General features: G+C 37.1%; 1 protein-coding gene across 1 annotated transcript in view; it reads left to right on the top strand.

Moving 5' to 3' along the window:
- Positions 1-12,175, top strand: part of LOC107670532 (protein tweety homolog 2-like) — a 41,743-nt gene that overhangs the window by 25,621 nt on the left and 3,947 nt on the right. The window contains exons 6-12 of the mRNA XM_016463176.1: positions 504-576; positions 6,692-6,761; positions 9,878-9,933; positions 10,512-10,604; positions 10,691-10,783; positions 11,708-11,850; positions 11,936-12,112. Of these exons, the coding sequence (XP_016318662.1) occupies positions 504-576; positions 6,692-6,761; positions 9,878-9,933; positions 10,512-10,604; positions 10,691-10,783; positions 11,708-11,850; positions 11,936-12,112 (705 nt within the window). The remainder of the gene's footprint in view (positions 1-503; positions 577-6,691; positions 6,762-9,877; positions 9,934-10,511; positions 10,605-10,690; positions 10,784-11,707; positions 11,851-11,935; positions 12,113-12,175) is intronic.

The raw sequence follows: 12,175 nt of genomic DNA, 5'->3' as shown, positions 1-12,175 counted from the left end.
GATCATGTGGCACTGAAGACTGGAGTAATGATGCTGAAAATTCAGCTTTGCATCACAGGAATAAATTACTTTTAACATTTATTCAAATTGATTACTTTAAATTATAATGATATTTCACATTATTACTGTTTTTACTGTATTTTTGACCTTGGTGCGCATAAGAGACTCAAAAAATGTTTTACTGACTCAAACTTTTGATAGGTAGTGTATAATTGTATTTTTTGACCTCACATCTCACTGTTATTTCCTCGCTTTTTCTGGAGTAATGATGCTGAAAATTCAGCTTTGCATCACAGGAATAAATTACTTTTAACATTTATTCAAATTGATTACTTTAAATTATAATGATATTTCACATTATTACTGTTTTTACTGTATTTTTGACCTTGGTGCGCATAAGAGACTCAAAATGTTTTACTGACTCAAACTTTTGATAGGTAGTGTATAATTGTATTTTTTGACCTCACATCTCACTGTTATTTCCTCTCTTTTTCTCATTTCAGTATTATGGTGTGTGGCGTACTGACCCTGATCATGAGTTGGGTGTCATTAGGTGCGGGCACAGCCACAGCTGTGGTAAGTTACTGTGTTTTCACATGACTGCTCGCTTGAAACCCCCTTTGATCAGTGTCCAGTGACTTCATTCACTAACACTGTCTGGATTAAAAAAAAACAACAAAAAAAAAACAATGTGAATGTTTGCAAGATGGGGTGTGAGCTGTGTGAAACTCTTAGGAGATTATCAGGGTTCAGTGACTGCATTTATGCGTCTCGTGGTGCATACCAGTTTGCAAAGCTGATTACAAAGCCCTGGTCATTTAAATTAGACAGTCCACTGGCTTAACGGGTGTAAAGAGCCATTCTCTCTGTGTCACTAAATGGGCCAATTTACTCGGTCTCATGTCTCTTACTCTGTCTTCATCTCTGCATCTCTCAGGCTGCATGCATAATAAAGACAGCAAACTGTATTTATCATTCTGAAGATGCCTTATATTTAGTCTTAACTTGTAATACTGTAATTGGGTGTGCAGTACCGTACACCTAGTGGCTAAGTGCCTTGTTCATGATGCCACTGGGCTATTGAAGGGGGATCTCAGGTACTTTACACTTCCTGTGACGCACTTAGCTGACATCAAACAAGCGACTTTTCATTAGTAGTCCAAATCCTCAACCATGATGCTACCCCTGCCCTCGCATGAACTAAAAACATGTTTATAACTAACAAATGCTGTGGGAGAAATAGCAAATGCTATTTGCATTTTGTCAAGAAACATTTTTTTTTTATAAAGTACTATGTAATATGATACATTTATATAGTGAGTATAATACATTAAATGTAGTAACTCTATATTTAGGCTATATTAAATCAGAAATGGTGGTTTTATTTGTTATTTATCCATAAGCTGCACTAATATTCAGACTAATATAATGATTGAGTGATATTGCTCGTATACAGTTCAATAAATAAGACATAAATATTGACTAACTTACATTTTAGATTCAACATCGCCAACAAAAAGCTACAGCAAAAGGACATGTTGTTTCTGAACAGATTGGTGTGTTTGAACAAATCTGTGGGAATCACTTAGTGACTCACTAATAAAGATAGTTGTTTGATTCCTGAATCCTTATTTTGTGAATCAGCTAAGTGACTTGAATTAATCTGTTTAATTAGACTGGTTTCTCTCTATAGACATATGAATTGAATATATTGTAGAGTTTGATTGGATGTACAGTCTTTGCTGTCAACCGCAAATATGATTTTCCTCCTTCCTCAAGTCAGTTTATTTTGCCATTCTAAATAGAGTTAGAACAGAAACCATAATCTTTACTTTCTAAATAATATCTCTAAATTAAATTTAAAAAAATTAGGTACAGTATCAATGAATTGGCTTAATTATTTTAGCTCTAGTCTTTGAGGAGCTATTTATGAGGCAGACCTGAGCTCTACGTTGATTAGAGTCATAGCCGACGCTTCAGTCGGGATGTCTGTGGGGAACAGAACTTAAGACTGCTCAATGAGGGGTCAGAACAGAGGTCAGGCCCTGCAGTAAAGTGGATTACTCCAGCAGTGACTGACTACATCGATTCCCTCCTGTTACTGATAGTAAGAGAGAGTGGAAACAAGCCTTGCAGGAACTGTGTGACTCTTCACACCTTCATTCTTCCCTTTTTTTATTTCAGAAAGAATTTACTATTGGAATCCTATGTGAACCACTCTGTAATGGATTTGAGAAAAAAAATGTGTAGGAATCAATCAATAATTTAAATTATGATAATTCAGAATTCAGAAATGATGTTAAGTAAATGAAATCTTCTGAAATATCACAATCAAAAAATGTATCAATTGATAAAAAAAAACAAATCAATAGGGATATACAGAAAGCTGTAGATGACAATGTCAATTATATAATTTATCTTATGAATTGCAAATTGAATATTTGTTCAAATTATCAATGTTTGTAAATATCTACAGCGGATCTAATATTTATAATTAATTATAACTAGTTATGATTAATTATTCATATTTCCCCATGAGCTGATTCGCTACAGTTTTTATTAAATTCTTTTATAATTTCTTTTTCAAATTATCAATGTTTTTATTAAATTCTTTTATTATTATTATTATTATTATTATTATTATTCTTTGTCCTAGCGATTTTCCCGCTTGGGTGCAGGGTCTGCTGTTCTGCACGCCCGTCTCCATATGGCTCGGTCCAGAGCATCCTCCGGGGCGATGCTGGCGTGCCGCATATCGTCCTTCAAACGGTCGAGCCATCGCTTCTTGAGCCTTCCGCGTGGTCGCTTGCCATGCGGGCTTAGTCAGAGTGCTGTTCTCGTCACCGATCCTTCGTCGCTTCTTACGACGTGGCCATACCACCGGAGTCGTCCTTCTCACATCTTCTCCACGATTGGGGCGATGCCCATCCACTTTCTGACGTCTTCGTTTGTCACGTGGTCCCATCGGGTCAGAGCAAGAGACCATCGCAGCATTCGCATTTCCATTGCGTGAAGGGCCTGCTCATGCTTGGATGTTGCCGGCCACACTTCGATCCATAGAGAGCTATGGGACGTACCACGGTCTTGTAAATCTTGGCTTTCATTCGAATGGGCATTCGTCGATCGCACAGGACGCCGGTGACTTGGCGCCATTTCATCCAGGCAGCATTGACTCAGGTTCGGGCGTCCGGGAGGGTGTCGCTGTCGCTGCTGATGACAGATCCGAGATACTTGAAATTGGTCGCCGCCTTCAGATCTTTGCCGTCAATGCTGATGGCTCCGTTCGTCTGGGGCCCGCATTCCATATACTCGGTCTTCTTAATACTCGATAAGCATTCCGTACTTGTCCAGTCGGGCCTTCCATTGCTGCGTTTGGTCTTGTAGCTGTTGATGGTCTTCGCTTGCCAAGAATACGTCGTCAGCGAAGAGGAGCGACCACGGGTGGGTGGTTTGGATGTCGGCCGTCACCGTGTCCATGCATAGGATGAATAGGAGCGGCGAGAGGGCTGATCCTTGATGTACTCCGACGGTGATGGGGAAGGATGGTGATGTTCCGACAACACTGGTGACGTAGGCCTCGGGCATGTTGTGGGACCGGAGGGCGTGCCAGATTAGGTTGTGCGGAATTTTGTCGAATGCTTTTTCGAGATCCAGGAAGGTCACGTGGACTCGCCTGTTCTTCTCCCGTATCGCTCTATGAGGAGCCGGGCGGCGTAAATGGCGTCCGTCGTTCCGCTGCCTTTGACAAAGCCGCATTAATTAGGCGTGACGGTGACGATCTGCCGTAGTCTGGCGTCCAAGATTCGCTCGAAAATCTTCATGGCATTGCATAAAAGGCGAATCGGCCGGTAGTTGGAGCATTCCGCGACGTCGCCCTTACCCTTCCAAATGGGTACTGTTGTGCTGGTTGTCCAGGCCGTCGGGGCCGCACCTTCATCAACCATTCGGTTGAAAATGACGGCGAGGATCTCAGCACCTCTAATTATTATTATTATTAAATTATCAATTTATCCTCATGTCTAGACATGTCACAATTTACCATATTGACCCGAATATAAGACAATGTTTTTTTTTAATAAGATTTTGGTAGGCTACTATTAGATGGATAGCCTAAATGTCCTAATTCAGATGGGCTACTTGTTTTTCTTTTTTTTTAATAGTATATCAAAAAGTGTATATTTTTTAAATGTGATTGTTGGTACATTTTACCAGTTTTTACCATACTTTCAAAACAAACATTAAAATAGGAAAAATATGCAATATGAAAATAATTGAAGACAAAATGTGTTTTACTGAGAAAAAACAAGATTTGGTAATTTTTAAAAAGCCTTTTTCCAAAAGGTACATCTGGAAAAAGGGGGGTCGTCTTATAATCAGGGTTGTCTTATATTCGGGCCAATACGGTATATAGTGGATTTATTTAATTTATAGATTTTATAATTGATTTCCTAATTGATTTACTGATTCTTCATATGATTACTGAGTGGCCACACTAATGCATGTAGTCTGAAATGTATGTAAAATCTAAAATACACACCAGTGACATTGGTTTTTCCAAGCTGGATGCATTTTATGTTGGTCCTGAAACAACAACGTTTTGGTCCAGCAAACAACAGTAGTCCTAACCTCACCCTTAACCTAACCTAAAGGAAATGATTGATAAAAATGTCCCGTAAATCCCAATGGCATCCTTAGACCTTGTGTTGAAATTAAAATCTGGTTAGTTTTGCCATCCAGTTTGTCACTTTTGAGTCTGAATGCATGAATGAGCTTTTAGAGTTTTGTCAGAGAGAAGATTGTCAGTGCACAGCTGTTTAATTAGAAACAGTGTTCATGACACTTTCCCTCAAGAAAGTTTCAGGTTTCTTTGAGCCCTTTTCAGTATCTCAGGTAATAGTTCATACTGGCTTGCTGCTGACAGCCACTAATTTAAGCCAGGCCATCCACAGATCTTCGCAATAGGATTAGCCCCCTTTTGATCACCTCATATGGTCCTGACTTTAAGCAAAGGTCTTAGAAACCCTGTCACCTTTTGATACAAACACCACAGTCCAATATGTGTGAACACTGCAACAACATTTACTAAATGCTATGTGGCTTTCAATTTCTTTCTCTTGTTTCCATCTCAAAGAGGCACAAAATCACTTTCACAGACTTTTTAATTCAGATGGGCTACTTGTTTTTCTTTTTTTTTAATAGTATATCAAAAAGTGTATATTTTTTAAATGTGATTGTTGGTACATTTTACCAGTTTTTACCATACTTTCAAAACAAACATTAAAATAGGAAAAATATGCAATATGAAAATAATTGAAGACAAAATGTGTTTTACTGAGAAAAAACAAGATTTGGTAATTTTTAAAAAGCCTTTTTCCAAAAGGTACATCTGGAAAAAGGGGGGTCGTCTTATAATCAGGGTTGTCTTATATTCGGGCCAATACGGTATATAGTGGATTTATTTAATTTATAGATTTTATAATTGATTTCCTAATTGATTTACTGATTCTTCATATGATTACTGAGTGGCCACACTAATGCATGTAGTCTGAAATGTATGTAAAATCTAAAATACACACCAGTGACATTGGTTTTTCCAAGCTGGATGCATTTTATGTTGGTCCTGAAACAACAACGTTTTGGTCCAGCAAACAACAGTAGTCCTAACCTCACCCTTAACCTAACCTAAAGGAAATGATTGATAAAAATGTCCCGTAAATCCCAATGGCATCCTTAGACCTTGTGTTGAAATTAAAATCTGGTTAGTTTTGCCATCCAGTTTGTCACTTTTGAGTCTGAATGCATGAATGAGCTTTTAGAGTTTTGTCAGAGAGAAGATTGTCAGTGCACAGCTGTTTAATTAGAAACAGTGTTCATGACACTTTCCCTCAAGAAAGTTTCAGGTTTCTTTGAGCCCTTTTCAGTATCTCAGGTAATAGTTCATACTGGCTTGCTGCTGACAGCCACTAATTTAAGCCAGGCCATCCACAGATCTTCGCAATAGGATTAGCCCCCTTTTGATCACCTCATATGGTCCTGACTTTAAGCAAAGGTCTTAGAAACCCTGTCACCTTTTGATACAAACACCACAGTCCAATATGTGTGAACACTGCAACAACATTTACTAAATGCTATGTGGCTTTCAATTTCTTTCTCTTGTTTCCATCTCAAAGAGGCACAAAATCACTTTCACAGACTTTTTCATTAACTGTTCCCTCCTGGTGGAATGACCTGCCCAAATCAATCCCAGCAGCTGAGTCCTTAGCCATATTCTAGAAACGACTAAAAACACATCTGTTCCACCTTTATTTGACCCTCTAACTCTAGCACTTTCTATTCTATTTTATTTCTACTTTATCTATATTTATCTTCTTTTTTTTATTTAAAAAAAACTAACACTAGCTTTCTATTTTTTCTATTCTATCTACTTGTTTTTCTTTGTGTGTGTGTATATGTGTGTGTGTATAATATATATATATATATATATATACACCTTGCTACGTGTACTGCGTTAGGCTAACCAAGACTTGTCATTTGCACTTATATATTGTTGCTCTTTTGTTAGTATTGACTGCTTTTATTGTCCTCATTTGTAAGTCGCTTTGGATAAAAGCGTCTGCTAAATGATTAAATGTAAATGTTTAAAAGATTCTGCAGAATTGTAATTGTGAGCTTGTTGTTTGATCTTTTCTAGGGCATCAGTGACTTTTGTGTCTCTCCTGACAAGTTCATTGTCAATCAAACCAAAGACTCCTTAAGTGCAGGTAAGTAATATTTCATTTCTCTCTATATGCCTGTGTTTTTGCATGAACCGCATGTTTTTAACACAGCTGTTTAAAGACATATCCTATATGGTAGTCAAGGTTTCTTGCACCAAAAACAGTCATAATTTAGTCATAATCATTTTCCACACTCTCTCACATTTAGAATGAAACCGTTTTTGCTACTGTACCTTTAAACTCTATATGTAGCTCAGAATGGATTCCTGGCAGGAATGTTTCACAAAATACTAGGCGCCTTTTTAACATAATGCACCACTCCAAAGCTATTCAAGAAAATCTGGTAATAATCTCTCTTTATTATACAAAATAATTTTGTATAAAAGTCCTACAGCTCAGGTATTAACTAATAATACTTTGTCTGGTCCCTTTAGTCTCCAAAGAAGGGACTAGGCAAGGTTGCCCCATTTCTCCTCTCTTATTTGTGCTGACTGTAGAGCCTCTTGCTCAATACATTCATTCTGACCCTTCTATTCATGGCTTTAACACTTTAAATACAGTCAATAAAATATCTTTATATGCATATGCTATATATTGCCAAACCCCATGTGAGTCTGCCGGTTATTTTGGATACTATTAATGTCTTTGGGATGTTTACAGGGTTTAAAGTTAATTTAAATAAAAGTGAGCTAATGATCATTGGACTAAAAGATACGTCTTCGATACAATCTTCTCCACTTAAAGTCTCAATGGAAAAATTGACTTATCTTGGAATTATTCTGCCAGCTTTACCCCTTTAATTTCCAAATTGCAAGCTAATATACAATTTTGGAGAGCACTCCCGATTTCACTGTTTGGTAGAATAAATGCAATTAAAATTATTTTCTTACCACAGATACTGTATCTATTCCAGATTATTCCAATCTTTCTACCTAAATCCTTTTTTAAGCAATTAGATTCGATTATTCTTCCGTTCTTGTGGGGATATAAAAATCACAGAGTTAAGAAGGCACATCTCTGTAAACCTAAACAGGAGGGAGGTCTGCCACTTCCGGACTTTTGTCTTTATTACTGGGCTTCTTACATAAGACTAATTTCAGTGTGGTTGGATGATCATAGTGTTCCGCAATGATGGGGCTCTGGCATCCTTTAGTCAGCTGCAATAGAAATTTTCCCCAGAGTTATATACGTGATCATACACCTTCATTGGATAATACATCACCCTTAATTATTGATAAGTGTCTTGATCAGTGTAAAGGAAGTAAAAAGGCATTATCGATCATTTATGATCTGCTACAATCCTCCCTCTACAAGTTTTCTTAAGGAAGAATGGGAGAAAGAACTAGGAGTGGAATTTTCTGAGGAAACATGGCAGACGAGTTTAAAGGATATTAAAGAACATTCTATCAATTCTAGACACTCCCTTATTCAGTTTAAAGTCATTCACAGACTACATTATCCAAAAAAAGAAAGTACATAGAATTTTACAAAATGTCTCATCTCTTTGTGACAAATATAATTCAGTAGATGCTGATTTGTCCCATAGTTTCATTTTTTGCTCCAAGATAGAGTTATTGGAATGGAATTTTTTTATGTGCTTTCAGAGATTTTTAGGGTGCAAATGCTGCCGAATGCACTTTTCATTCTGGGACTTTCTGAACGTATGCATCCATTATCAGGAGCACAACACAACCTCTTGCATACAGTTTAATTACAGCCAAGAAGTTACTACTGTTATTCTGGAAGAAAAAGGAGGCTTCTACAGTCAAATTATGGCTTGGAGAGATGATTTCTACTTTACATTTGGAATAAATTAGATACTGTTTGAAGGGCACATTTGAGCAGTTTGACAAAATCTGGCACCCTTTTCTGTTATCTAGGAAAACCTATGGAGTAATGCATCATTTGTTAATGTAATGTTTTAATATTTATTCACCATACTTTACAATTTAATGTAAGCAGGTCTGGTAAGGGATGGTTTGTGATGTTTTTTTTTTCTTTCTCTTTTCTAATTTTGATTGTATTGTATTCTTTGTACAGGTAAAAGAGACAAAATATGCAAGATTGCAAATCCATCTTCAAAATCTTTGACTTTCAATAAAACTTATTTGAGAGAAAAAAGAAAAAAAAACTATATGTAAACGATCTCTAATGTGATTGGTGGCTTCATACTGAATAGCTGCTATGTGGGCGGTCATATATAAGGGAATAGTTCACCCAAAAATGGGTGAAAAAAAATTTGCTCAAAATGTATTAACCCTCAGGCCATCCAAGATGCAGATGAGTTTGTTTCTTCATGGGAACAGATTTGGAGAAATGTATAATTTCTGAGCAACACATTTATAATTTCTGAGCAATACATTAGTTGCTCACCAGTGGATCCTCTGCAGTGAATGGGTGCCGTCAGAAATGAGTCCAAACAGCTGATAAAAACATCACAGTAATCCACAAGTAATCCACATGACTCCACTCTGTCAATTAACGTCTTATGAAGGGAAAAGCTTTGTAAGTTTGTAAGAAACAAATCCATTATTAAGGCATTTTAACTTTAAACCTTTGCTCTGACCAAAATACGAGTCCATAATTCATAATAACGCTTCCTCTAGTGAAAAGTCCACCAACAAAAAGTCCTCCATCAAAATCCGCCGACATATTTGTTTAGTACTGTTTTGGATTGTTTTCGCTTGCAAATGGTGCTGGATCTGTGCATATTTCTATGACAACCTTTTCACTGTAGAAAGCAATATTATGGATAGAAGACTTGTATTTTATCAGGATATAACGGTTTGAAGTTTAAAAATTTTTAATGATGGATTTGTTTATTACAAACACACAGCTTTTTAATTCACAAGATATTCACTGATGGATTGGAGTCATGTAGATTACTTGTGGATTATTATGGATTATTGTGATGTTTTTATCAGCTGTTTGGACTCTCATTCTGACGGCACCCATGCATTCACTGCACAGGATCCATTGTTGAATCTGAGGTGTAAAGGTGAGTACATTTTCAACAAAATTAAATTTTATGGTGAACTATTCCTTTAATGTGCTCATGATTAATGATAATTTCCAAATGAGCCATTTTGCTAGTTCAGTTTCATTTAATGGCACAGACTGTAAGCATTTGAATGTTTGCTGTGTTTCTGTGTCCCCTGCAGATATAGTGCACTATTACCTTTACTGCAGCCAGAGTCTTCCCAATCCGTTCCAGCAGGTAAACGATTCCCTGGCATGTCAGCGTTCAATTCCTCCCACAATTCCTGACACAAGCAATTAATGGAGCTTACAGATTCATTTGACTTCTAATTGAGGCAAATACCCATGTTAAAGCCATTATAATGTTTCTGTAAAAAATCTGCGTGGCTAATTAAATTATGAATAGGCGATATGATCAAAGGGGATCTCTTTTGTCTGTAGTTTTGGGATAATTAGATTTGTCTGGCTTTCTCGCATTGCCTGTGGGAATCACGTGAAAGCTTTTCCACTGATTTAGACTTTATTCTGTGCTGGTTAAGCTGCTGTTTTGGATGATCTATTAAAGTAAATGTTCTGGGGGAATGTCATAAAGCAGATGTATAAGACAGATGTAACCATTAACCAAATTTAAAACCTTAATAACTGTAAATCCAGATGTAAATACATATCCTCAGCAGGGATTACTGACCTTTCACTAGTCATTGCATTAACAGAAGGCACAATCTATTGCATGTCTGTGTAGAAATCCTTTAGGTCAGTGGATGGACCGCTTTAGGTCACATGTTTGTCTGATTTGCTGTTGTTTCTGTATTGCAGTCTTTGACCGTTTTCCAGAGGTCTTTAACCACCATGCAGATACAGGTGCAAGGTTTGCTGCAGTTTTCTGTTGCAGTGTTTCCCACAGCAGAGGTGAGAGTGCTGTCAAAGAGGGTTCTGCGTCACATTCTGTACCTCCTTTTCTCCAAACATTCATTTCCCAATTTGAATAATTTCAGAAAGATCTTCTAGGAATTCAACGGATCTTGAACTCCTCAGAGTTCAATTTGCATCAGCTTACCGCCTTGCTGGACTGCCGTAGTCTGCATAAAGTGAGTCACATTTTTATTTCAAAATATATTTTAACAGTTTGTCAGTCTCAAATAGCCAGACTTCTATCTATCGCCAGTCTTGTTCACTGTTTTTTTTTAACCCAAAACTGCCCTCAATGACAAATAAGAGTGTTCATGATCACGAACAGGTGAATTCTTTTTAAAAACTGGTTTAATTTTTATTTTTTTTACTTTTATGCCATTTTCAACAGAAATGTTATGTAGAGTGAACATCAAAAAAAAAAGTTCCTTACACCTTCAATGCATGTAAGTGTACACAAATGAATTAGAAGACATTTAAATATATATTTTTAAATAAATAGTATTTGTGTTTATTTATTTATTTTACAAATATCATGAATTCTTAATTCATACATAATATTTTTGGTTGCACCACATGACATTTTACAATCTGAACTAACCTTGATTTTTAATAAAAAGGTCAAATTATCTAATGAAGAGATTTATTGGCATTATTATGAGATTAACCTTGGCATTATAGGGCATTTTTCCTGTATGTTGGTTGCACCACTTGACAAAGTTTTTCAAATATTTTTACTGTTTGTATTTATGTTGGTTTCATGTTGTTTTGAAAAACATTTATAGCCATTTCCAACCAAATATTAAATTGAATGTCTCTAAAAAGGTCATGTGGTTTAACCATTGAGTATAAACTAAAAACATATTTTCCTTATGCCTTGAATGTATGTAATCGTAATTACTATTTTTCGAAAAGGTAAACCATATTTTTATTTTTATTATGATGACCTTGGTATTATAGGGGTCTCTGTTTTTTCAAATATTAATAAGGGATATTTTTTTTTCTAATTAATAATAAATGATTATCTCAAACTACTTAAAAACAAATTTAAAATATGGGTTTGTTAGGTCCTGTGTTGATCTAACAGCTCTCTGATCCTGCAGGACTATCTGGAGGCTCTGCTGGGTGTCTGCTATGATGGTGTGGAGGGGCTCCTGTATCTCTGCCTGTTCTCTCTGCTGGCAGCCTGTGCCTTCTGTGCCCTGCTGTGTGCCGTCCCACGTGCCTGGACCCTCATCGCCATCAGGTACCATCCACCTTCCTGTTGTGTCACTGCAGTGCATGGCACCTGAGACCATCGGTGTAGCTGACGTGCGATTGGTTGTCCTCAGGGACAAGGATTATGATGATATTGATGAGGAGGACCCCTTTAACCCGTCGAGACGCATCACAGCGTATAACCCCAGCCGAGCTCAAGTTCACAGTTTCTGCAGCTACAGCAGCAGCATGGGCAGCCAGACGAGTCTGCATCCTCCGCTGCCAGCCACGTCTAGCACACCAGAGTACATGTGAGTGAGTGTGTGTGTGTGTGTGTGTGTGTGTGTGTGTGAGTGTGAGAGAGAGAGAGAGAG

The sequence above is a fragment of the Sinocyclocheilus anshuiensis genome, unplaced genomic scaffold (genome assembly GCF_001515605.1).
Source record: "Sinocyclocheilus anshuiensis isolate Anshui unplaced genomic scaffold, SAMN03320099.WGS_v1.1 scaffold476, whole genome shotgun sequence".
Classification (NCBI taxonomy): domain Eukaryota; kingdom Metazoa; phylum Chordata; class Actinopteri; order Cypriniformes; family Cyprinidae; genus Sinocyclocheilus; species Sinocyclocheilus anshuiensis.
Note: the sequence above shows the minus strand (reverse complement) of the source record. Positions and strands in the feature narration are given on the sequence as shown.